Source organism: Bufo bufo, chromosome 4 (genome assembly GCF_905171765.1).
Source record: "Bufo bufo chromosome 4, aBufBuf1.1, whole genome shotgun sequence".
Lineage (NCBI taxonomy): Eukaryota > Metazoa > Chordata > Amphibia > Anura > Bufonidae > Bufo > Bufo bufo.
Window position 1 is genome coordinate 314812357 of NC_053392.1, and position 27248 is coordinate 314839604.

General features: G+C 45.1%; 1 protein-coding gene and 1 long non-coding RNA gene across 2 annotated transcripts in view; one reads left to right on the forward strand and one right to left on the reverse strand.

Moving 5' to 3' along the window:
- MANEA (mannosidase endo-alpha) overlaps window positions 1-11585 on the forward strand; it is a 33353-nt gene extending 21768 nt beyond the window's left edge. Inside the window, exons 3-5 of the mRNA XM_040428775.1 lie at window positions 2319-2428; window positions 3821-3897; window positions 10340-11585. Of these exons, the coding sequence (XP_040284709.1) occupies window positions 2319-2428; window positions 3821-3897; window positions 10340-10976 (824 nt within the window). The 3' untranslated portion in view covers window positions 10977-11585. The remainder of the gene's footprint in view (window positions 1-2318; window positions 2429-3820; window positions 3898-10339) is intronic.
- Window positions 1-27248, reverse strand: part of LOC120998199 — a 373620-nt gene that overhangs the window by 228559 nt on the left and 117813 nt on the right. The window lies entirely within an intron of this gene.

Sequence of the window (27248 nt, forward strand, 5' to 3'; positions counted from 1 at the left end):
CCCCCGCACCACCCTCCGGCATAAAATCGCGCAGGGGTGCAGGGGGGGGTGAAAAATATTTATTTTAGCCACTCTAAAGTTTCTGATCCCCGCGGTCAGGGACCGCGGGCATCAGAAACTGCAAAAAGCGCAGCAAACCGCAGGTCTGAATTGACCTGCGGTTTGCTGCGATCGCCGATACGGGGGGGTCAAATGACCCCCCCCCTGCATTGTTACGGGATGCCGGCTGAATGATTTCAGCCGAAATCCCGTTCCAATTAACCCCTGGGGCGCCGGAATACAGATTTTAAGTCAGGACGTACCGGTACGTCCTGGGTCCTTAAGGACTCGGGAAATAGGGCGTACCGGTACGTCCTAGGTCCTTAAGGGGTTAAAGTTATCAGCGCTTAAGGTGAAATAGGGCTGAGTCCTTAAGGGGTTAATCAGCTGATCAGATACTGATGACTTATCCCGAGGACAGGTCATCAGTATTAAAATCTCAGAAAACCCTAACCAAATTCAGGTAACGGTGGGGACATCTGCCTCTATTATTAAGTATCAGATCCACCAAACTGGGGCTGTTGCATAGCAACGCCCTGAATCAGGCCCTGGTGACAATGCCGCCTCTCCATGTACCTATGGGGATACCTCTGTGTCAGGACTTCCTGTATGATGTCACTACTTCAGCCTCAGTGTCACTGTCCCACGCAGTCTCTGACCGTCTTTTCGTTTTTCAAATAGAATTTTATTTTTATTTTTTTACCAATAGTGAGTCCTGGTTTTGTAATGAGAAATACAATGACTGTACATTGGGATATGTTCATGAAAATCCCATAGCAACTAGCCAAACTACGCCTGTCTTGCTACAAAATGAAGAAATGATCTGATTGGCTGGTACGGGCGCCAGGCTCAGATTTCTCAGCGCACTCGTTTTCATTTCTGTAAATCGTAAATGAACGGTGAAGAATTATGATATGAATGCCCATAAAACCCATTCCACAGGCCTGCAGAGTGATCGGCTGGCATTAAACTCCTTTCAAACCATAGATTCTGCATTTCAGTCTGCAGTCACTGGCGCCTCCCGTCACTGGAACAGTATGAGAAATTTTCAGGGCAGTTGAACATTGTAAGGAGTTCCATTAAAACAATGTGAAGTTATAAAGTGCCACTGGAACTGCAATTGTGATGCATTGGTAAAATTAAAAGAGTTCAATGGCCCATGAGGGAAGGTCTGTGAGAAGAATACTTGGATGAAATACAAGATTTGGTCTCTGCCTACAGACCTAGCGCGACTGCTTTCTGATCTTCACCACTATTGACAAGCACTGCCGGGTTAGGGAACCTTAGACAGTGCCTCTGAAGTGTGTTTGAAAGAGCAATACCTTCTCCACCATCCTGTATTTCACATCAGGCATGCTTAAAGGGGTGGTTCACCTTTGTGGAGCTTTTCTATGCACCGCACAGTGTGGCCAGACCCACGGTAGTAATCATACTTACCTGATTCCGCCTCCATCGCTGCACCACCAGCTTTGCAGATCTCCCCACATCAACATCTGGTGCCCGCTGCAGTCACAGCAGTGATGTCACCCATGCATCATGTCACCAAGTCCTGTGACTCATCGCTGCAGCCAGTAATTGGTTGTAGTGGTCATGTGACCCATTGTCCACCAGATGTTGACAGGACAGCAATGGAGCCATAACCTAGGGACGGGGATCAGGTAAGTATAACTACCACCACGGGTCTGGCCATGCTATGGGGTATGTTGAAAGTTCCACAAAAATGAACTACCCCTACTGCCAGTTTAATAAGACCTGCTTCTTAGAACTCTGTGTCGTGCAGGCCTCTGGTATTCCTCTGAGAAACGTAGGAGTGAATTGACAACCAGGTGTTACCAGTTGGGTGTCTGTCCCTGTGTAGTCAAGGCTGCCGGTCCTAGATTGTGTAGGGGCGCACCTCTTTGACAAGGAGAGTGTTAACCCTCCGTTATCAATTCTGTCACACAATTCCAGAGGGAATAACAGAAGAATTGCAGAGGTTTAGGAAATGATGACTTGTTATATCATATGGGGAATATAAGTATTTACTAAAGCAGACATGTCTGAGGCAGTGACAGGTCCGCTTGAAAATGAGTAAAAATAAAGGATATCTCCATGCTGAAATCATAGCAGACTTCAAGTAATTGTAGTAAGATGTAGGGAAATGGGGTTGTTTCCTGGGAAGAGTATAACATGGTGCCTCTGCTCATGCGCTAACAGTGAAGGTAGAAGAAATAAGAATTATTGATGGCTTCTGTGGCATGAGGATAAATGCCTATTTCAAGCCTTTCCTATATTTACAGGAGTGATCTCCCTGTCCTGGTATCCACCACAGACGAGTGATGACAGTGGTATCCCGGCTGAGAACTTGGTACCAACTGTTTTAGATATTGCTCAGAAATATAGCCTAAAGGTAAGTGGGGGGGGGGGGGGGGGGGGGGGGGAGTGGCGGAGCTGTTGTGACCACTAGGGGAAGCAGCCCTGGCGGGAGAGGGATTGAATTTGGCTCCCTGTGCAGTTATCAGACAGTATTATTATTTCATGCCATACTGTAGTTCCACAAGCTGTAGCCACAAAGGTAGAACCACACAGCTTCATTTTATACTCCTGCCTTGCCTCCATGGACTGTCAAGCATTACTCACCTTCATGGATCCTCCACCGCTGACATGCTAGTGCTGCTGTTGTCTCCACTGCGCTGGAAAGGCCCGCTTAACCAATCACTGGTTTTTAGCAGTGACCCACCTCAGCCAGTGATTGACTGTGGACCTTTACTTGGCATTTTCTATCATGTTAAGTGGGGACGGAGCAGCATGACAATGGCAGGGAATTAGTGAAGGTGAGTAATACTACTTTGTTATATTTAAGGCTAGTTTCACACTAGCGGTAAAAAGATCGGACAACTACTTGAATGCCCGCATCAGTATTTGCTGGGTTGCAGCCTGATCTCCGATAGGGCTTCATCCAGTAGGCGTTTAGAGAGCTCCAGCAAGAGGTTGCCTGCCGGATCTCTTTACTGCTAGTGTGAAACTTGCCTAATATTGTGTAGCTTTTTTTTAAATAAAAGTTTTCCCCTGGAAAATCCCTTTGACATGGGATGCATTTATTTAATTTTGTCCTATTATTACTGTAAATGCCGATATTCAGTCAGTATTTCCTGCAGTATATGGGTGTTTAGCCAGTGAGTCTGCAGTGACTGCGCACAGCTGATATCTTTCTCTAGACGTATTTCCAGACTTGACTGGCCTCTAACACATAAAGACCCCTTTCACACGAGCGAGTATTCCGCGCGGGTGTAGTGCATGATGCAAACGCATTGCGTCCACACGGAATCCTTACCCATTCATTTCAATGGGGCTGTGTATATGTGCGTTGGTTTTCACACATCACTTGTGCGTTGCATGAAAATCGCAGCATGTTCTATATTCAGCGATTTTCACACAACACTGACCCCATAGAAGTGAATGGGGCTGCGTGAAAAATCGCATCCGCAAGCAAGTGCGGATGTGATGCGTTTTTCACGGATGGTTGCTAAGAGATATTGTTTGTATACCTTCAGTTTTTTATCACGCACGTGCAAAACGCATTAAATCGCATTGCACCCGTGCGAAAAAAAACTGAACGCAATCGCAGACAAAACTGAATGACTTTGTTTGCGAAAACGCGCATTTTTCACTTAAAGCATTCGCAACGCATCCATACTAAATCCGCACACTCTCGTCTCCAAGGGGCCAAACTGCTCTGGTCTCCAACTTCAATCTTTTACATTCATGATTGCTTGTGTTTTAATACAGATTTACTTTATAGGTTACATTTCACATTGAGCCCTACAGAAATCGAGACGACCGCAGTTTACATGACGATGTTATATATATTATTGACAAGTAAGTTTTTATTTGACTTTACCTCCAGTTTTTTTATCTGTTTTATTTTGTCCTATTTGCAGTTATTATAGCCTCATTCAACATATACAAAGAATTAGATTATGAAACTGGTTGCTGTAAGGGTCCATTCACACATCCGCAATTTCGTTTTGCATTTTGCTGAACGGAATTGCGGACCCATTCATTTCTATGGGGCAGCACGATGTGCTGCCCGGATCGGGAATTGCGGATCCGCACTTCCGGGTCCGCAATTCCGATCCCGAAAAATATAGTTGCGGAAAAGATTAGGCATTTTTTATTAAGTGCCGGCGATGTGCGGTCCGCAAAATGCGGAACGCACATCGCCGATGTCCGTGTTTTGCGGATCCGTGGATCCGCAAAACACACACGGACGTGTGAATGGACCCTTAGCCTTGAAGAGGACATGCATAAATGGTACCCGGGCAAAACTTCCAGGGATTTTTCTGGAATTTGATATTAAGGGCTCATGCACACGGCCATATGTATTTTGCAGTCTGCAAAACACGGATCCGCAAAAAATACGGATGACGTCCGTGTGCATTCGGTATTTTGCAGAACGGAGCAGCTGGCCCCTGATAGAACAGTCCTATCCTTGCCTGTAATGTGAACAATAATAGGACATGTTCTATTTCTTTGCGGAACAGACATATGGAAAAGGAATGCACACCGAGTAACTTCAGTTTTTTTTGCGGACCCATTGAAATGAATGGTTCCGCAAAAAAAACGGAACGGACACTGAAATAAAATACGTTTGTGTGCATGAGCCCTAATGGACTATCTTTAAAGGGGTTTTTCTGCCTGAAGGTATTAATGGCCTATCCTCAGGATAGGCATCAATATCAGATTGTCGGGGGTCCAACAGCCGGCTCCACCGCCCATCTGCAGCTACTGGCACTGGAAACTAAACAGTTGAGTGATTCGTCTGCTTCCGGTTCTATCCACTGTTTAAGTGCCAATGGCGGCTGAAAAAAGCTGATCGGTGGGTGTGACAAGTGTCAGACCCCACTGATCTGATGTTAATAACATATCCTACGGATAGGTCATCAATATGTCCAGGCTGGAAACCTCTTTTAAAGGGGATGTCCAGCCTAAAAGCCTGCAACTCCATAGGGACTCTGACAGGGACTGGAAGTAGTGGCAAAGGTGTTAAAGAAGCACTCCCACACAAATTTCTATTCTCTGACCTGTTGGAAAGGTACATGATGTAAACTGTAATGAAGGTAATCTTCTTACCACTGACTGTATTCGTGAGTTATAATCTCCCTTATGATGCTCAGCTGTGTCATGTGACCAATACTCCGGATTGTGGGAAAACGAGAATGGGTGTGTTCATTCTTGGCTCGGTTTCCATGCGAAATGGGACTAGGTCTGCACAAACTCAAAATCTGAGCTAGAAATCACTGCCAAAGATTTCTGCCAAAGATTCAGTGGAAAATACACACCGTATTTCTTCAACGTGTATTTTCCAGCACGTGAACATACCTTAGGATAACCAGCTGAAAGAAAAATGCAACGACTAGAAAATCTCTCAAATCTTCACAAACCAAAACACTAATATGTAGACTTTTCAGTATTTTGCTGCAGACTTTAAAGTAGCATCCGGCCGCTGTGTTTTTGAAAATGTTGTGTGTGATTTCAGCTTGGTAGATCTGCCTGAAGCCTACACTGCAAGTCAGTGGTCGGCTCGGTGCCAGACTTTACTATGCATGCTGTTTCATTGGAATTTGCGCACTTACACTCTTTATGTACAACACTATAGAAATCTATTTCACTCCCGAATGCAAGCTTAGAAAGTGTCAGCAAAGGATTGTGGGAGTTAAAGGCTTTAAATGGGTGATGTGATAATGATGATTTAAGATCTGTATTAAAGGTAGTGAGGTGTGAGAACAGCAAGATGAGCGGCGATGTAGATGGAGCCTAAGCAATGCTGACAGACTTCATACGTTTATGTAGCAACTAAATAAGGTTCTTAGGCCTAAAAGAACTTCCAGTTAACAGATGGGAGAAAATCTAATGACACTAGTGATTGTTATTTTATGCCTTTGCTCTGTGTGAAAGTATTATCCTGGAAACGCTAGCCAGCCAAATCATGTGTCAGTATCAATCTACCAGTTTTACATGAATATGAAGCAGAATATGAGGAAATGATGATACAATTGGCTACTATCAACACTGGAGCAAATTTCTTTCTGTCCCACTCAATAGACGTATTTAAAAGTGGTTCTGCAGTTTGTTTTAACTGATGATCTATCCTCTGATCATTCAAGTGAACGGAGCTCAGCCGCGCCCAGGCCAGTTGATACTAGTCGTGACGTCACTGGGCCAGCGGTAAACAGTGAGAAGGCCGCGGCGCTGCTGGAGCGCCGCTGCCTTCTCAAACAGCTGATCGGTGGGGGTCCTGGGTGTCGGATCCCACCGATCAGATGATCTATCAAGAGGATAGATCATCAGTTAAAACAAACTGTAGAACTCCTTTAATTTCTGTGCCCCTTCAATACACAGATATTGTATATTATTTGCTTTATATCAGGACAAGAGTTTAAAAATGACTTTATATCAGGACAAGAGTTTAAAAATGACTATCTTCCATGATTATTTATTTAAATGGGTATCCTGAGATTGATGATTTTTATTTCATATCCCCCCCCCCCCCCCCGATTACTGTGTTTACTAACCTTTTAACCCCTTCACGTATTATGACATACATGTACGTCATAATGCGTGAGGGGATGTATGGAACGGGCCCACTCCATTGGCGGGTACTGGCTCTATCATACATCTGGCACCCGCACTGACAGGGAGGGCAATCGAGCCACCCCCATTTAACCCCTCAGGTAAGTGAAGGCAGATGGATGCGGTTCCCTCTGCCTTCCGATCTGAGCCCCTGCAGTGAAATTGTGGGGCTCCGATCAATTGCCATGGCAGTGTGGACACTGCTGAAGTGATCCAGGCCTGTCATGGCATTCTTCATACTGAGCTATGCATGAGGCATAGCTCAGAATGGAGAGTGTAAAAATCCTATTCAACCTAATAGTAATTAGTATGCCATGACGATAGCTCAGGAGCTGGGCCCATGCCTTTGCCTACAGATGTCAACTGTATTATACATTTGCCACTCAACTCACCGTGGCATCTGAGAGTTTAGACAGAGGGAGAGAGCTCCCACTGTCCTCTGATCATCACCCTGCAAATGCACTTGTGGCAAGTTGAGTACTTGTCATGGTGGAGAGGGAGGGAAAATTCCCCACCGTACGATGATGGGTGTGCGGGGAAGCAGCTAGGCCAGGATCAGGGAGCAGGTCACCTCCTAAAGCGTCCCTAATCCTCGCCCTAACTCCTCACCGTATGAGCGGACCTGGATGGTAGGACATACCTAGAACCCTGAGTCGCCCTGTTAATCCCTCACATAGGTGCAGGGGAGAGACGACCTGTTCGTCCAAGACACGGAAGAGCATGAGTCTCTGCAGGCCAAACAGCAAGGAAAGGAAGCGAAGTGGAACGGCAGGTAAGTATCCAGTGGCGGGGATAACCACTGAACCAAGAACCCAGGAAGGCATGGTAACTTACCTGCCACAGCTGCTGGACAGCACAACAGAAGACCACACCAAGGTAAACTGGAACCCATGCAACCGTACTGCAATCCGAACACCATACCGGACTCTGTACGTACTGACACATATAGGAACCAGCACTCCAGCAACAGCTCACTGACTTGACTTTTGGTTCCCCCTCCGGGGAACCATGAGACCCCCTTCCGGAGAACACAACAGACAGGGGAAATGTCAAGCAACAAACAGGGTACGACTTGCATACATGCCGGACATATAACACCAACTGACCAGACATGTAACAACAACAAGACAAGACACCACACCCTGCACATAAACCCTAACCAAACACCAACACAGGGAAAGAGGGGGAAAAAGGAGGAGAAATAAGGAAGACATCGCTGGAGACATTGATGTCCCATTAGGTGGACCTTACACTGGAAGATGGAACATCCAGACAAGGAACATAACTCCAGCACACACCAAGGCTGGAGTACAACTGACTCTTGGCCATAAGCCACAGGTATAAGAAACACCTAGTGACCACACCCAGCAAGGTAGTTAACCCCTCCAGCACCAGACAGAGGAGGATCCAGGAGAAGGGGAGAAAAGCACATACAAGCCGACATCAACGCGTTGCCCCTGGCAACCGGCATGCACGGCAAACGTGTCACAGCGCACAACACCGAGGCCGTGACACATGGCAGCTGGGGGTTTTTGGAAGTCCTCCAGGCGTGCCAAGTCCCAGCCGCTACTACCACCTGCCTGTCAGAATGACAATGCACAGTAGGGAAATAGCATACCTTGAGGCTCTAACCTGTTTCCATAGCTCCCATACTCTGCACAGTGCCAGCCTACTCTGCCTTTTCCCTGGTGGTTCCCAGTGAGATGGGACGACCCCTTTAATACCACGTACCGTTGATCGTGAAATAACTTGAAGGGAAGAAACTTTATGAAATGAGTTGTTACAATGCTGGCATCCTATTACAATACCACTCTGGAATTCACTGAGCTCTTTAGATTGACCCATTCTTTCTCAATTGTTTGTAAAGGTAGACTGCATGGTTATTTGCTAGATTTTATACTCCTGTGGCACTGGATAAAACACCTGAATGCAGTGAATAAGAGGGGTGTCCCCAATACTTTTGTCCAAATAGTGTATCTTTAAATGCTGTTAGCAGCGATCAGGGGGAAAAAAAAACTGATTAATCAAAGATATGTACTGTATAGGCGAATCATTCCCTTTAAGAACTTGATTCTACAGCAATTTCTTGATATAAACTTCTATCTCCAGCACTGTCAATTGAGGAGAGCCCTCTTTATTATTTCAGTGGAGAATGAGGGCTGTATTGTGCTGATCACAGAAGCCTTTCTGCATTGGAGGTTGGTGACTTTAGAGAGAGCAGCTACAGATAATTTGATTTCTCAGCACCTTCTCTCCCCTATTATCCTTGTTATTTGAGTTAGGGTACTTTCACACTTGCGGCAGAGTGCAAACGGACAGCATTTGTAGACGGATCCGTCTCACAAATGCATTACAAGAACGGATCCGTCTGTCCGTTTGTCATACGGACAAACGGATCCGTTTCTGTTTTTTTCCCCAAAATTTTTACAGGTCTGCGCATGCGCAGACCGGAAGGACGGGTCCGGCATTGTGGTATTTTTAATGCCGGATACGGCACTATACATTTCAATGTAAATTAATGCTGGATCCTGCATTCCAGCAAGTGTTCCGGAATTTTGGACGGACATAAAACCACAGCATGCTGCGGTATTATCTCCATTCTAAAAAGTCAAAAAGACTGAACTGAAGACATCCTAATGCTGAACGGATTGCTCTCCATTCAGAATGCATGGGGATAAAACTGATCAGTTCTTTTCCGGTATAGAGCCCCTAGGACGGAACTCAGTGCCGGAAAAGAAAACCGCTAGTGTGAAAGTACCTTATAGTTATACATTACGGAACCAAGTTTTACCAAAGAGAAACACATTTGTATTTCTTAGTAATGTTATTAGGACTGGATTCAATATCTCCTTTGTTTTCATAAAAAAAGAAAAGATCATAAGGGGTTGTCCGACTTCCAGATATAATGGGTTAATGGTGGGAAACACAATAAAATAATAAAAAAAGCTCTACTTACCAATTCGATCCTGCTGTGCTGCTCCAGGGATTTGTTTACCTTACTGCAGCAATCACGTGTTATAAAAGACACGTGACTGCTTCAGCCAATTACTGGCCTCTGTGGTGAGCCGCTGAGACCAGTGCTTGGCTGCAGTAGTCGCGTGTTGTTGACGTAACGTCCTCCCTGCAGCCAGGTAAACGAGGCTAGACCTGAGAACAGGCGCATCATCACAGGATTTAATTGGTAAATGATGCTTCTTGTCATATTTTACTGTGTTGTCTGCCATTGTCCAGTTTTATCTTAAAGCCAGAAAACTCCTGTAAACTACAGGCAATCCAGGGATATAGTCATGTGGAACATTGTGCATTTTCATGTGGTATTCTTTTTAATATTATGTAGATACTCAGAGGGTTATTTATTCTGACCGGTGTTTTAGACACCGGTCTTAATAAGGTCCTGCTCTGGCAGTGGATCCACCGACGTTATGTAGAGGTGCCGGATACACCGCCACTTCTAAATGTATGCCAGCAGCTGGCGTAGATTTAGACCATTTTCTACACCTAAAACAGGCTTAGAAAATGATGAGACAGGCCCCTTCACCCGCCCACTTTTTTAGCTCTGGCATGAGTAGGGAAAAGTCGCAATCTGCTCAAGAAATACGCCTATTCTTTTAGTAAATAGCCTCATTACTGTATGTATTTCAATGTTTTTTGTCTTCTGACTTTTATTTAACACGATTTTATATTGTAGATATGGGGAGCACCCTGCCTTTTACAAATACAAGACAAGAATCGGTAGAAGTCTGCCAATGTTCTACATTTATGATTCCTATATAACACCACCTGATGCATGGGCTAAACTCTTTACAGCTTCGGGATCCCACAGCATTCGCAATACCAAGTATGATGGCATTTTTGTGGCCTTGCTTGTAGAGGAGAAACATAAGTTTGATATCCAAAGAAGTGGTTTTGATGGAATATACACTTATTTTGCCACAAATGGTTTTACATATGGTTCCTCTCATCAACACTGGCAAAGTTTGAAAGATTTTTGTGATTCCAACAATTTGATATTCATTCCAAGCGTTGGGCCAGGCTACATAGACACTAGCATACGTCCATGGAACTTCAAAAACACCAGGAATAGAATAAATGGAAAATACTACGAGACTGCGCTAAATGCAGCATTGCTAGTGCGTCCTAGCATTATTTCCATCACATCATTCAATGAATGGCATGAAGGAACTCAGATTGAAGCAGCTGTGCCTAAGAAGAATGCTGAGATGAAGTATGAGGACTATTTACCTCATAAGCCAAACATGTACCTGGAGCTCACTCGAAAATGGGCCGAAAAATATATGAAAGAGAAAGAACAATGGCTTGTTTGAGGGACAGGGACGTTGTTCAGTTTGAGTTTTTATTACTTGGTATTGAATATCTTAAATGGTAGTCAATCAGCTTATCCCCTATCCAAAGGGGGAACATATTCTCGTGATCGGCGGGGTCCCATCTGTCGATTTGACACTTATCTTTTATCCTGTGAAGCTTTAACTGCTGATAATTCAATTTTGTACACTGGAATTTAAAGTAAAGTTTACTTATATGACACTTTTACCATTTCTATAGGCTTATCTGGTCTTAGGGTTCTTTCACACTATCGTTATTTTTTTCCGGTATTAAAATCCGGCAAAGGGTCTCAATGCCGGGAAAAAAACGCTTCAGTTTTGTCCCAATGCATTCTGAATGGAAAGCAATTTGTTCAGTATGCATCAGGATGTCTTCCGTTCTGTCCTTTTTACGGTATTTGACAGGACAAAATACCGCAGCTTGCTACGGTATTTTTTCCTGACAAAATTCCGGAACGCTACCGCACTTGCCGGATCCGGCATTAATTTCCATTGAAATGTATTAATGCCGGATCCGGTGCCAAGTGTTCCGGAAATTGCCATATCGCCGGATCCGGTATTTCAATGAATAAGTCTAACAGATCTGGGGAAAAAAAGATATCCGTTTGCATACGGATTTCTGGATCCGGCAACGGAACTGCCTGACGGATTCTAGCAACGCTATTGTGAAAGTACCCTTAGAGTTATGTCTATAAGATTTTCTTTTTGGAATTCAAACTGAAGCATGACTATTATGACACGTTTAAACTTGAATCTCCTCTTCTGGTCTATACGTATATTGCCAGCGAAATTGCTCTTATAGAGTTTCTAGCAGTCTTATGGTAGCCATATGCATTAAATAATTATGAGGCAAACCCACGGATTTTTAATATGGCACATTTCCACTCTGAGAGGTATCTGGTGAAAGACGGATCAGACCTGTTGCATTTCAACATGCTCAAAACTTTGTCCCATGGGATGCACTGGCTTGGTCCCTCTTCAGGCCTGCTCAGCTTGCATATTTCTGGTCACCCGAGAGAGCATTCACCCTACAGCTATATCTTCAGCAGCTGAAAGACTTGTCTGCAGATAGGCAGTAATGAGTGGGCAAAGCCCTCGCTGAAGCTCCACCCCCCGGACTCTTTCAGAGACAGGAATACCTGTTTGTAATATAACATTCATTGTAATGTTGTACGGCTCTTCGCAGATTGTCACTTGTTCTCAAAATTTAAAACTCGGAATAATCAGAATATATATTGGGAAATAATTGATAATGCCTTTCACTTTTATAGTGTCTCCCAACGGTTTGGATTCAGTTTGAGTTGTAGTAATAACCGTTATGTATATTGCTCCAACATATTCTGCAGCACTTCTCACGGGGGGGCGCAGTTTACATGCAAGGCGACAAACAAACCAACAAATAGCACTTCCTAAAAAAATGAAATAACTAGGCGGGTGAAAATCTGATGTGACTGCAGCAAAGAATGAGAGAAAATAAGACCCTTTTCATACGCGCCTACGTTCTCAGGGCAGGTGCACAGGGCTGATTGTTTTCCTTTCGAAAAATCCACTGGGGGATTCTCAGTAGAAGTGAGGCTGACCTTTGGATTTCTGTCATGGATTTGAAGTTGTACATGGCACAGATCCAGATTTATCACCATTTAATCCATGCAGAAAGATCTGTAAGACTGAGCATGTAAACAGGGTTTTTTTGTGCAATCCATGTGCCGTATGAACTATGCTGGGGATTACCGAAGACAACATTGAGAGTTGGATCCTGCACCAGAAATGCTTTTTAAATTGTCAGAATTTTCAACTACAGTCCATACATTATATTCTGATTCAATATCAAAGTGCAAACATAAGAAAATGCTTTCAGCACAGAAAACAAGTTATCAGGTCCACACGGAGCAGATAAATCAGTTAGCACATTCACTTATCTGAAGCAGTGGAGAAACTGAAAAGTGAGAGTCCAACAGTCTCCCTACATAGATATGTATGCTCACACTAGCCTTAGGTTACCTCACACTAGTTTCATACCCCCCAGCTGCTATAATTCAAATCCATTTTCTAGGCACAGTTCAGACATCAACTAATGACTTCATTCTGTACGCAGAGAAAAAACTGTTTATCTGAAATGCTCACCTGTTGGAATATTTGTTGCTCTGTGGACTCTCCTGGTTGTGCTTTTACCGTTTTTCAATCTTTAAATTACTGTCAATTTATGAGATTTTTCATATTGAACTTCCATTAAAGTCCACTGCCTCGACCCGTTCAGCATTGCTGTCCTTTTTCCGACAAGCTGGAATTATCTGCTGGTTTGTGTTAGGCTATTTGTACACTTGCGTCGTTAATTCTGGTATTGAGATCCGGCAGAGGATTTCAATACCGGAATTAAACTGATCCATTTTGATCTTGCACATCAGGATGCATCCGTTCCGTTAGGATGCGGTTGTGTAAAATCAAAACTGAAAAATCCGTCACTAAATACATTGGGCTCCTAAAAAAATACGGATCTGTCACCATTGACTTACCATGTTTTCAGAGCTGATCTATTTTTTTTCCGTTTTTACGACCGGACACAAAACCGCAGCTTCCTGATGCATCCTGAACGGATCTCTTTTCATTCAGAATTCATGAGGACTAAACAGAAACATATTTTTATGGTATTCTATCCTCTGCAGGATCTCAATACTGGGAAAAAACAACGCAAGTGTGAAAATAGCCTCGAAAGTGATTTACTAATCGGAAGAGAGGGGAACAAGGTGACTTATTCAGAATCGTGAATTTCTTTGGTGATCATGTTTAGAGATGAGCAAATCGATTCTATCTAATCAAATTTATGAATTTCCCCAAAAATTGGGATTCTACTCATAGCCATACATTGTCACTTTACATTACTAAGGCAATTGGGGCAATTCAGGTAAAATTTATTCTTACCCAAATGGAACCTGACGACCAATTTGTACAAATCGGACCTGAAATGAGTTTCCAGATAGCTACTCGTCTCTAGTTGTGTGACATGGATGTGTTTAAAGGATAACTGTCATATTTTAACTCAAAATTTTATTTTCACATATGTAGTTACTACTGAGGTGATAATCCATAATCACTCATTTTTTTCCTCACATACCCCATATTTAAGGAGATTCCGTCCATAGCAACCGTTATTCACCAGACTTCATTCTGCCTCTCCTCTCAAGATGGCCGCCGAGCCCTCACCCTGAGGCTAAGCCCGCCTTCCCTAACTACCCAGAATGCATTGCGCTAATCTCGGGAACGCGCTGCCTGAGTTGTTGTCACGGCGGGGAGTGGGGGAACGTAACAGGATCAGCGTGAGTGCAAGAATGTCTCTCTAAGACTACTGCCAGCCCCTGGAGCAACACACAGGAACCAGAGCACCAGCCACCAAACAGCCCAGAGAAACCGCACTGAACGCTGCGTCCACCTCAGACCCAGTTCACACAAGGTCGCTGCCAGCAAGCATTCCCAACCAGCACACAGCCAGTACACCACAGGAATGCAGCCTGCACACAACACAAGTGACAAAACCACTGAGACATGGACAAGGGGAAGTAAGAAGATTCAGTGTCAGAGCAAGGATGTCTCTCTAAGACTGCCGCCAGCCCCTGGAGCAACACACAGGAACCAGGGCACCAGCCACAAAACAGCCCAGAGAAACCGCACTGAACGCGTCCACCTCAGACACGGTTCACACCAGGTCGCTGCCAGCATGCATCCCCAACCAGCACACAGCCAGTACACCAAAGGAATGCATCTGGCCAACAAGACAAGCACCTAAACCACTGAGAAATGGACGAGGAGAAACGCAAACACAAGTGACGGTTCACACCTACTGCAACCAACAGTCACAGGGAACCGCACTGTAAACAGCATCTCACCTTTCACCCTCCCTCCGGAGGATAAGCATGTGCGCCAGAAAATGGCAGGTGACACATGCTGGGCCCTCTTCCGAAGGCTCCAAGCAAGGAGCCATTGTCATACTGTCATGGCGGGGAGTGGGGGAAACCCCCCATCGTGCAGTTTCAAAGGGTAAAGGCGATCAGCCTGGCCAAAATGAGTGATAAGGGAGCAGGTCACCTCCTACTGCGTCCCTAATCCTCTCCCTGACTCCTCACCGTATGAGCGGACCCCGATGGTAGAACGACTCATACTCAGGATACCTAAAGACCCTAAGTCGCCCTGGTAATCCCTCACCAAGGAGCAGGGGAGAGACTACCTGTTCATCCTCAACATGGAGGAACAGGAGTCTCTAACTAAGGCCAGGCTGCAAGCAGAGGGGAACACATACGGCTATGGAGATGGCAGGTAAGTGAAACAGGTAAGTGAAACCAGCAACAGAGAAGGCAGGTAAGTGAAACCAGCAACACACTGTTAGGGCACCCGGCAGAGGAGCAATCACAGCGGTCCCTGCCTTTGGACTCCGATCCCCTCAGTGAGTGTTTTGGAGATCGGGCTATGCTGCTGTGTTTCTGTGCCCTTATCTCCCGTTCAGGATGGCCGAGCCAGAGAAAATGTTTATTTCAGACAGGGAGGCAGTCCATCCCCCCACCCCTCCTCTCCCCTGTAATTGAACAGGATGGCCGAGCGGTTCAGTAGATTGTCAGCTGTATGTCACGGTAGGTAAGATAAGGGAAGGAAACAGAACACGCCAAAGCAAACAAAACAACTGACTAGGCCCCAAATGCTAGGGAACAAAGGGGTCACCTCCTAGCAATCCATAAAACACTTTCCCTAAGCTGCTATGCCCATGTGCATATCTCGATGGTAGATATGCACATGCCCACGTACCTAAGACTATAACACACTGAACCAAACCTTCAGCTGTAGGGAAGAGGGAAAGAGGCACCCAGCTCCTTCAACAACCGAAGGAGCTAGCGTCACCCTAGAGGCCTAGTCAAAACAGACACAGAAGGAACAAGGTAAAAGGACTTATCTAGAGATGTGTTGGAGCAGATGATTCACCAAACTTCCAGAGCTCACACAAGGCAGAACTATAACCCGCAAAGACTATAGGGAGAAGGAGGAATAAATATCCTCACCAATTACCTAAAGAGCAACACCTGGGAGGAGGTGGGATTCTGCTCAAACCCACAACAAAACAAACTGTCAAATCGAGTCACGTGCAGAAACTCTGACAGATCTCCTCAGAACACCCACAGGGCAGGGCGTGACACTGTAACATACAGCTGCGGACTTCAGTGGATGTCTGCCGTTTAACCCCTACCTTGCTGCGGTCCGTAGGGACCGCTGTATGTAAGAGGTTAACTGTGAGAAAGCTCCCCCCTCCCCTCCCAGCACTTCGCTTCTCTGCTGCGGCAGGCTCCGGATTCCACATAACAAGTTGGGAGCTCCCTCCTTCCCCCCTCCCATCAGAGGCTGCTCTGCTGTGACAGCGTGTGATGGTTACCATGGCAACTGGACGCCATACACAGGCTCGGCCATCCTGAACGGGAGATCAGGGCACAGCAGCACAGCCCGATCTCCAAAACACTCTCTGAGGGGATCGGAGCCGTGGCTGGATACCTGGTGTAATGCTTAGAACGTGATTTACAGCTCTCTATGCATGAAGTAACTTCCTGGTTCAGATGGGAGCGAGCACGCAGGGTGAGGGACTGCCCACTTCTACGTCCTCCGTCTTCTGAATAAAGAAGCTGGGAGACGGAGGACACCTAGCAACGCTCTTTTAGCAGCAAAGCTAAAATGCCAGAGGGAGGACCGGACATGCAGGAATTACATGGTAATTTAGTACCTAGCCAAAAGTATAAACTAGGGCACTAATGTAAACACAATGAGACAAATCCAATTATATAAAAATATATATATATGACAGTAATCCTTTAATGATATGGACTAAATAACCTGGAAGAGATTTATCAAAACTGGCGCAAATTAAAACTGACAACCAATCAGATTAATTATTTTATTTTCCAATGGAGTCCTAAAAAAATTAAAGGTGGAATCTGATTGGTTGCTATGGCCAACTACTAATCCAGTTCTACTTTACACCAGTTTTGATAAATCTCCCCCACCATTTCCTTAAACCAGTGTCCTGGTAATATGTTTGCTCTCAATTCAGAAATAAAAAAAAAATCATATTTCATAGGATTTGCGTACATACCTTTATTGTCTGCTGTGGAAGCATTGAACTAGGGCTGAAATGATTACTCGATTAAATCTGCAATTTTTTTGCATCGAGGATTCGTTTGTGTCATGTGACCACGGAGCGGGAGTGAAGAGCTTTCTATTACTTATGGCTCCGTGGTCACCCGCGGGCCCGTACCGCGTTGCACTGGATCCTGACACATCGTCAGGTCATAGTGCACGTAAGCGCGCACTATGACCCGACGCTGTGTGACATCAGGATCCAGTGCAGTGCGCGGAGAAGATGCTGTGGAGCGGCGCCCCTACAGGAAAGGTAAGTATTTTATTTAACTGGCACTGGGGACATGGCACTGAAGAGGGACAGCCAGCAATGGATGGCATGGAGGGGCAGATGGAAGTGAAGGACATGGAGGGGCTGATCTGATGGCACTTGGGGACATGGAGGAGCTGATCTGTTTGCACTGGGGGAGTGGGGGACATGGAGGGGCTGATCTGATGGCACTGGAGGAGTGGGGGACATGGATGGGCTGATCTGGCGGAGTGGGGGACATGATGGGGCTGATTTGATGGCACTGGGGGAGTGGCGGACATGGGGCTGATCTGATGGCAGTGGGGGACATGGAGGGGCTGATCTGATGGGAGTGGAGGGGCTTATCTGATGGCACTGGGGGAGTGGGGGGACATGGAGGGGCTGATCTGATGGGAGTGGGGGGACATGGAGGGGCTTATCTGATGGCACTGGGGGAGTGGGGGACATGGAGGGGCTGATCTGATGGCACTGAGGGACATGGAGGGGCTGATCTGAGGGCACTGGGGGACATGGAGGGGCTGATCTGATGGCACTGGGGGAGTGGGGAACATGGCAATGGATGGCATGGAGGGGCTGATGGCACTGGAGAGTGGCGCTGAAGGCACTAGGGTGGGGGAGAGCTGAAGGCACTGGGGGAACGGAGCTATTGGAACTGGGGTGGGGGGGAGCTGATGGCACTGGGGGAACTGATGCACTTGGGCTGATCACACAGGGGGGAACAAAGGGTGTTGGGGACTGATGGCAGGGGGTCTGATGAGTTTTTATAAAGGAAAACAGTCTATTAATTCATTTCTTCTTATTACTCATAAAAAATAATCGATAGAATACTTGATTACTGAAATAATCGTTTACTGCAGCCCTACTTTGAACTCCCCCAATTCACTGTTACAGTATAGTTACTACATTCTAGTAGTAAGTCAGACTATCATCCTATTATATGATTATGCATACAGCGGCATCCTCTAGCAGTTGAAGAATGAGTCTCAACACATCTCGTCATGCAGATCCATCGATATTGGTAGATCACCATATCCAATATACTTTAGGTTAAAAGACCCTCCATCACCTCTTCAATTATCATAAAGTTGTAAGTCTTTTCAGTGCATTGAACAGTTGTCTTTTTTTTTCTCCCATGCCTATTGCTAGGTAGCTGTGCATTACTTTACATTAATTGACATGTAGTCTGTTTAAAATTACTATAGGATAAACAACTTTGATTTTTAAAGCAGAAAATTATAAAATCAAAGGACAAAAATGTATGAGCATTTAGCATATTAGAACATTTCTTTGTATTACCATCTGTTCCAAAAAATGTTTTGTTTAGAATATGTGGTGATTTTTTATTTTTTTTCAATTTCCATGTGTCTATCAATATTTTTTTTAAATCCTAAAATCATGTAGTTTTTGCATTGGCCACTAAGTGTAATAATATGTCAATACTTCCTGTTCTGTTCAGATCACTTTCCAGCAGTCGGCTCATTATCATTACAGGCAGGATTACAATAGCATATAAAACCTCTGTATAGCTAACACAGGATCCACCATTCAGGTGATGGTCACAGCTTATATACTCCCCCTCCCCACACAAAGACCTCTGTACAGGTCACAGCATATTTACATAACTCTCCCATAGAAATCGATGAGGTCCTCTCTAGTCTATTGTGTCTATGGCCAAGCTATTGATATATTATTAGACCTAGTGGCCTTTGTGAAAATTTTAAGAATTTAGGTTCTTTTTTTTTTAATCATTAAAGGCGTTATCTTGGAATAGATATTGATGACCTATCCTCAGGATAGGTCATCAATTTTAGATCGGCGGCGGTCCAACACCCGGAACCCTCACTGATCAACTGTTATAAGAGGTCGGGCGCTCAGTAACTGCCACGGCCTCTTCTTAGGCCATGTGACGTCACCATACATCAGTCACGAAGCCTAGTTGCAGTACAGCCCCATAAAAGTGAATAGGGCTGAGCTGCAATACCAAACACAGGTGCTATACATTGTACAGAGCTGTGGTTGGAAAGCCGCCAGTAGCCGGTTGAGCTCCCCAGAGTGTGGCGACTCCCTGAAACAGCTGTTGGCAGGGGTGCCGGGACTTCGACCCCGCCGATCTGATAATGATGAACTATCTTGAGGTAGTCGTCATTATCATTCACTGGATAACCCCTTTAAAAAAATAAAATACATGTAACTTGATAGGTAATAGAATTTGATGACACATTCCATTAAAATTAAAATAATATCTAATAGTTTTATAGTTATTAAAATAAAACAAATATAAATAAAGGGAATTATTAACCACTTCAGCCCCCAGTGCTTAAACACCCTGAAAGACCAGGCCACTTTTTACACTTCTGACCTACACTACTTTCACCGTTTATTGCTCGGTCATGCAACTTACCACCCAAATGAATTTTACCTCCTTTTCTTCTCACTAATAGAGCTTTCATTTGGTGGTATTTCATTGCTGCTGACATTTTTACTTTTTTTTGTTATTAATCAAAATTTAACGATTTTTTTTGCAAAAAAATGACATTTTTCACTTTCAGTTGTAAAATTTAGCAAAAAAAACTACATCCATATATAAATTTTGCTCTAAATTTATTGTTCTACACCCTAAGGTATTCGCTGATGGGCATAGTGAGTTCATAGAACTTTTTATTTTTTGTCACAAGTTAGCGGAAAATGATGATTTTTTTTTAAATTTTTTTTTTTCTTACAAAGTCTCATATTCCACTAACTTGTGACAAAAAATAAAAAGTTCTATGAACTCACTATGCCCATCAGCGAATACCTTGGGGTCTCTTCTTTCCAAAATGGGGTCACTTGTGGGGTAGTTATACTGCCCTGGCATTCTAGGGGCCCAAATGTGTGGTAAGGAGTTTGAAATCAAATTCTGTAAAAAATGACGAGTGAAATCCGAAAGGTGCTCTTTGGAATATGGGCCCCTTTGCCCACCTAGGCTGCAAAAAAGTGTCACACATCTGGTATCTCTGTATTCAGTAGAAGTTGGGGAATGTGTTTTGGGGTGTCTTTTTACATATACCCATGCTGGGTGAGATAAATATCTTGGTCAAATGCCAACTTTGTATAAAAAAAATGGGAAAAGTTGTCTTTTGCCAAGATATTTATCTCACCCAGCATGGGTATATGTAAAAAGACACCCCAAAACACATTCCCCAACTTCTACTGAATACGGAGATACCAGATGTGTGACACTTTTTTGCAGCATAGGTGGGCAAAGGGGCCCATATTCCAAAGAGCACCTTTCGGATTTCACTCGTCATTTTTTACAGAATCTGATTTCAAACTCCTTACCACACATTTGGGCCCCTAGAATGCCAGGGCAGTACAACTACCCCACAAGTGACCCCATTTTGGAAAGAAGACACCCCAAGGTATTCCGTGAGGGGCATGGCGAGTTCCTAGAATGTTTTATTTTTTGTCACAAGTTAGTGGAAAATGATGATTTATTTTTTTTTATTTTTTTTCATACAAAGTCTCATATTCCACTAACTTGTGACAAAAAATAAAAACTTCCATGAACTCGCCATGCCCATCAGCGAATACCTTGGGGTCTCTTCTTTCCAAAATGGGGTCACTTGTGGGGTAGTTATACTGCCCTGGCATTCTAGGGGCCCAAATGTGTGGTAAGGAGTTTGAAATCAAATTCTGTAAAAAATGACGAGTGAAATCCGAAAGGTGCTCTTTGGAATATGGGCCCCTTTGCCCACCTAGGCTGCAAAAAAGTGTCACACATCTGGTATCTCCGTATTCAGTAGAAGTTGGGGAATGTGTTTTGTGGTGTCATTTTACATATACCCATGCTGGGTGAGAGAAATATCTTGGCAAAAGACAACTTTTCCCATTTTTTTATACAAAGTTGGCATTTGACCAAGATATTTATCTCACCCAGCATGGGTATATGTAAAAAGACACCCCAAAACACATTCCCCAACTTCTACTGAATACGGAGATACCAGATGTGTGACACTTTTTTGCAGCCTAGGTGGGCAAAGGGGCCCATATTCCAAAGAGCACCTTTCGGATTTCACTCGTCATTTTTTACAGAATTTGATTTCAAACTCCTTACCACACATTTGGGCCCCTAGAATGCCAGGGCAGTATAACTACCCCACAAGTGACCCCATTTTGGAAAGAAGAGACCCCAAGGTATTCGCTGATGGGCATGGCGAGTTCATGGAAGTTTTTATTTTTTGTCACAAGTTAGTGGAATATGAGACTTTGTATGAAAAAAAAAAATCATCATTTTCCACTAACTTGTGACAAAAAATAAAAAATTCTAGGAACTCGCCATGCCCCTCACGGAATACCTTGGGGTGTCTTCTTTCCAAAATAGGGTCACTTGTGGGGTAGTTATACTGCCCTGGCATTTTCCAGGGGCCCTAATGTGTGGCAAGTAGGTAAATGACCTGTGAAATCCGAAAGGTGCTCTTTGGAATGTGGGCCCCATTGCCCACCTAGGCTGCAAAAAAGTGTCACACATCTGGTATCGCCGTACTCGGGAGAAGTTGGGGAATGTGTTTTGTGGTGTCATTTTACATATACCCATGCTGGGTGAGAGAAATATCTTGGCAAAAGACAACTTTTCCCATTTTTTTATACAAGTTGGCATTTGACCAAGATATTTATCTCACCCAGCATGGGTATATGTAAAATGACACCCCAAAACACATTCCCCAACTTCTACTGAATACGGAGATACCACATGTGTGACACTTTTTTGCAGCCTAGGTGGGCAAAGGGGCCCAAATTCCTTTTAGGAAGGCATTTTTAGACATTTGGATACCAGACTTCTTCTCACGCTTTGGGGCCCCTAAAATGCCAGGGCAGTATAAATACCCCACATGTGACCCCATTTTGGAAAGAAGACACCCCAAGGTATTCAATGAGAGGCATGGCAAGTACATAGAAAAAAAAAAAATTTGGCACAAGTTAGCGGAAATTGATTTTTTTGATTTTTTTCTCACAAAGTCTCCCTTTCTGCTAACTTGGGACAAAAATTTCAATCTTTCATGGACTCAATATGCCCCTCAGCGAATACCTTGGGGTGTCTTCTTTCCAAAATGGTGTTATTTGTGGGTTTTTGTACTGCCCTGGCATTTGAGGGTCTCCGCAATCATTACATGTATGCCCAGCATTAGGAGTTTCTGCTATTCTCCTTATATTGAGCATACAGGTAATGAGATTTTTTTTTTCCGTTCAGCCGCTGGGCTGAAAGAAAAAAATGAACGGCACAGATTTCTTCATTCGCATCGATCAATGTGGATGAAAAAATCTCTGCCAAAAAAAGAAAAAGGAGGGGAAAGGCGTCTGCCAGGACATAGGAGCTCCGCCGAACATCCATACCCACTTCAGCTCGTATGCCCTGGCAAACCAGATTTCTCCATTCACATCAATCGATGTGGATGAATAAATCATTGCCGGGATTTTTTTTTTTTATATATACAAAGTGTTTGCCAAAGTATATGAACACCGCCACCTCCTCAGCTCATATGCCTCGGCAAACGTATCTTTTACTGCAGAGGAGAAATCTCGTCTTGCAGCGCCGCATACACCGACTTGCGTGTAATCTGACAGCAGCGCAATGCTTCTGTCCGAATGCACATCAGTGCTGCAGCTAGTCGATCGGTTGGTCCACCTGAAAGGTAAAAAAAACAAAACAAAAAAGAAAAAACCAGGCCGCAACGCAATAAATTTATTAACTGTTGAACAGAACATAGAAACTTTTTTTAAACTTTTTTAACTGAACGTTTAACTTTTTTACTTACCGGTATTTTTTTTTTTGTTTAGTTTTTTTTACCTTTATAGAACAAACCTCTCCTTCCCCATGGGACAATGTGCAAAGCGCAAATCGCCCAAAGATGTGGCGAAGTACGTTATGCACTTTATCCCAGGTGAAAGGAGAGGTTTGCAGCAGCTGTGAGTGAATGGGCCCTAATAGCCCTGTGTGCCTGTCCTGGTGAGATGTGATCCCTATGCTAGGTGTACCTGTGTGTGGTACTTCCGGAAACACTCTCCATAGCATAGGGCAGGGTGATCAGCACAGTCAGGACAGAAATAGCGGGTGTCACGCCTTATTCCACTCCTGCTACAGACACGACATCTTTTTTGGGGTGACGGTTGGGTTGAGGTACCAGGAACCACACTGGGGAAATGTCGCTCGTGTAGACGGCTAACTACACTGGTGGATGGGGCTACGGAACCTCCTGGGTAAAGGAGGTTCTCGATGATCTCTTCCTGGAGTTTGAGGAAGGATCCTGTTCTCCCAGCCTTACTGTAGAGAACAAAACTATTGTACAGCGCCAATTGAATCAAATATACAGACACCTTCTTATACCAGCGTCTGGTTCTGCGGGAAACTAAATACGGAGACAACATCTGGTCATTGAAGTCCACCCCTCCCATGAGCGCATTATAGTCGTGGACACAGAGGGGCTTTTCAATGACACGGGTTGCTCGCTCAATTTGGATTGTCGTGTCTGCGTGAATGGAGGAGAGCATGTAAACGTCACGCTTGTCTCTCCATTTCACCGCGAGCAGTTCTTCGTTACACAAGGCAGCCCTCTGCCCCCTTGCAAGACGGGTGGTTACAAGCCGTTGGGGGAAGCCCGCGCGACTAGTTCGCGCGGTGCCACAGGCGCAAATCCGTTCTAGAAACAAATGCCTAAAGAGGGCCACACTTGTGTAGAAATTTTCCACATAAAGATGGTACCCCTTGCCGAATAAGGGTGACACCAAGTCCCAGACTGTCTTCCCACTGCTCCCCAGGTAGTCAGGGCAACCGACCCGCTCCAGGGTCTGATCTTTTCCCTCATAGATCCGAAATTTGTGGGTATAGCCTGTGGCCCTTTCACAGAGCTTATACAATTTGACCCCATACCGGGCACGCTTGCTTGGGATGTATTGTTTGAAGCCAAGGCGCCCGGTAAAATGTATTAGGGACTCGTCTACGCAGATGTTTTGCTCAGGGGTATACAAATCTGCAAATTTCAGGTTGAAATGGTCTATGAGGGGCCGAATTTTGTGGAGCCGGTCAAAAGCAGGGTGTCCTCTGGGACGGGAGGTGGTGTTGTCGCTAAAATGCAGAAAACAGAGGATGGTCTCAAATCGTGTCCTGGACATAGCAGCAGAGAACATGGGCATGTGATGAATTGGGTGCGTTGACCAATATGACCGCAATTCATGCTTTTTTGTCAGGCCCATGTTGAGGAGAAGGCCCAGAAAAATTTTAAGTTCGGAAACTTGGACTGGTTTCCACTGGAAAGGCTGGGCATAATAGCTTCCCGGGTTTGCGGTTATAAATTGTGTGGCATACTGGTTGGTCTCTGCCACGACTAAGTCCAAGAGCTCCGCAGTCAAGAACAGCTCAAAAAATCCCAGGGCCGAACCGATTTGAGCCGTCTCAACCCGAACTCCAGACTGGGCGGTGAAAGGGGGAACTACTGGTGCGGCTGAAGTTGGTGACTGCCAATCAGGATTTGCCAGCACCTCAGGGACTCTAGGGGCTTTACGGGCCTGTCTGTGCGGTGGCTGCGACGGGGTAATTATTGCACGTGCCACCGTACCAGCTTCAACTGCCCTTCTGGTGCTCGCTACTTCACCAGGTTGTACGGCAGTGCTGGTACTAGGTCCAGGAAGGGCTGCGCTGCTGGTGTATGCCACACCACGTGATCCGGCAGCGACAGCCCCACTCTGCTGCTCTTGAAGCGGATCCTGCGTAACTTGTGGTCTAGCGACATGGGGCCGGGTACGCCTGGTGCTGCCAGGGACCTCAACCTCCTCGTCCGAACTTTGGGTCAGAGAGCCACTGCTTTCTACAGGTTCATATTCTGACCCGCTAGATTCGTCAGATGAGGGTTCCCACTCCTCATCCGACTGGGTCAGAATCCTGTAGGCCTCTTCAGAAGAATACCCCCTGTTTGACATTTTGGACTACTAAATTTAGGGGTATTCCCTGAGACTACCCAAGAAAAAAAGCAAGCCTGTCTTACAAAGGGGAGGCTAGCGAAGTACCGGAGGCCGCTGCGGTTGATAAAAAATATCAAAACTGATTTTTTTATCGCCGCAGTGCGTGTAAAATGAATGTGCAGTGATCAAAAAATATATATTTTTTGTCACTGCGGTGGGGCGGGCGTGGGTGAACGCACGTGTGGGCGACCGATCAGGCCTGATCGGGCAAACACTGCGTTTTGGGTGGAGGGCGAGCTAAGGTGACACTAATACTATTATAGATCTGACCGTGATCAGTTTTGATCACTTACAGATACTATAAAAGTACAAATGCTGATTAGCGATACGCTAAACAGCGAATAAAAGTGACTGCGGTGCGGTGGGGTGGGCGCTAACTCACGCTAAACTACCTAACCAAGGGGCCTAAACTATCCCTAAAACCTAACAGCCAATACCAGTGAAAAAAAAAAAGTGACAGTTTACACTGATCACTTTTTTTCCTTTCACTAGTGATTGACAGGGGCGATCAAAGGGGTGATCAAAGGGTTAATTGGGGTGCAGGTGGGTGATCTGGGGCTAAGGTGTAGTGTTTGGTGTACTCACAGTTCAGTCTGCTCCTGTGCTGGATCCAACCGACGAAAAGGACCAGCACAGGAGCAGACAAGCCATATAACAGATCATATTTACTAATATGATCTGTTATATGACTTTTGATTGGATTTTTTGAAAATCGCCAGCCTGCCAGCCAATGATCGTGGCTGGCAGGCTGGTGACGAAATACTTCTTTTAATTTTGCCGGCCCGCGATGCGCATGCGCGGGCCGGCTTTGAGCGAAATCTCGCGTCTCGCGAGATGACGCGTATATGCGTGACTCTGCGCAGCGCTGCCACCTCCGGAACGCGATCCTGCGTTAGGCGGTCCGGAGGTGGTTAATGACTACCAAAGTAATGTCTTTCCTATATTTATTTATTCTTATAATCTGTCAATTTTTTTTTTTTTTCTAATAGTCTTTCTAATAATTTTTTTTTCAAGTTACAGCTGCAAGTCAGCCAACTCTTGTCTGTGAGTGTAGGCCTTTCCATAACAAATATTGTATGTGTGTCAGTTGTAGTGATGTGTACAGTATAAGTGGTGGGAGTATCCAGAAAGCTGCAGTGGTTTCAGCAAAGTGTAGTTTGCTGAGACAGTTTTGTCTAGATGTTGTTCTGGGCTGGATTTCATGTGGACTGGGGGATATGTTTGGTAGTGGGATCTGTCAGTCCACACCCTTCCACTACATGTATTGTCTTTTGCCTGAGGTCATCACAGGTGAGGTCTGCTGCTGTAATCACGGAGGGATAAAACAACCCTCTGTGTATGACTTGGAGGAAGCCTGAGAGAGAGGGGAGTCAGCCAGGAGGGCTGAGGGGCCACAAGGCTTTGTAAAGCCTAAAGTTTGGGGGGCTTGACGGTCAGAGTCGGGAGGACTTCTGGACTGTCTCCTGTAAACTATAAGAGTGAAACTGGATCGCACATCCTCAATACTATGCTTTTATCTAATAACTGCTTCTCAGCATAATTAACATTGCTTCTCAGCGCAATTTATCGTATACCTACCCCTATGTTGCATGCTGTACATGAGGCATTAGTATACAATTTGATCAAAAAGCATAGGCCCACTCGCCACGACTAGGTTGCCTCTTTGAATGGGAACCTACTCTAAATTTGGCGTAGCGCTGCGCGGTGACCACCGGCGCCACCGCACCAGAAGGCAGCGGGACCCAGCAGTCAAACAGTGCCCCCGCTGTCTGGGAAAGCCACCCTGGCACTGGGCCCCATCAGCACAGCACCAAAGCAACAATGGCCACCACGCAGCACTGCACCAT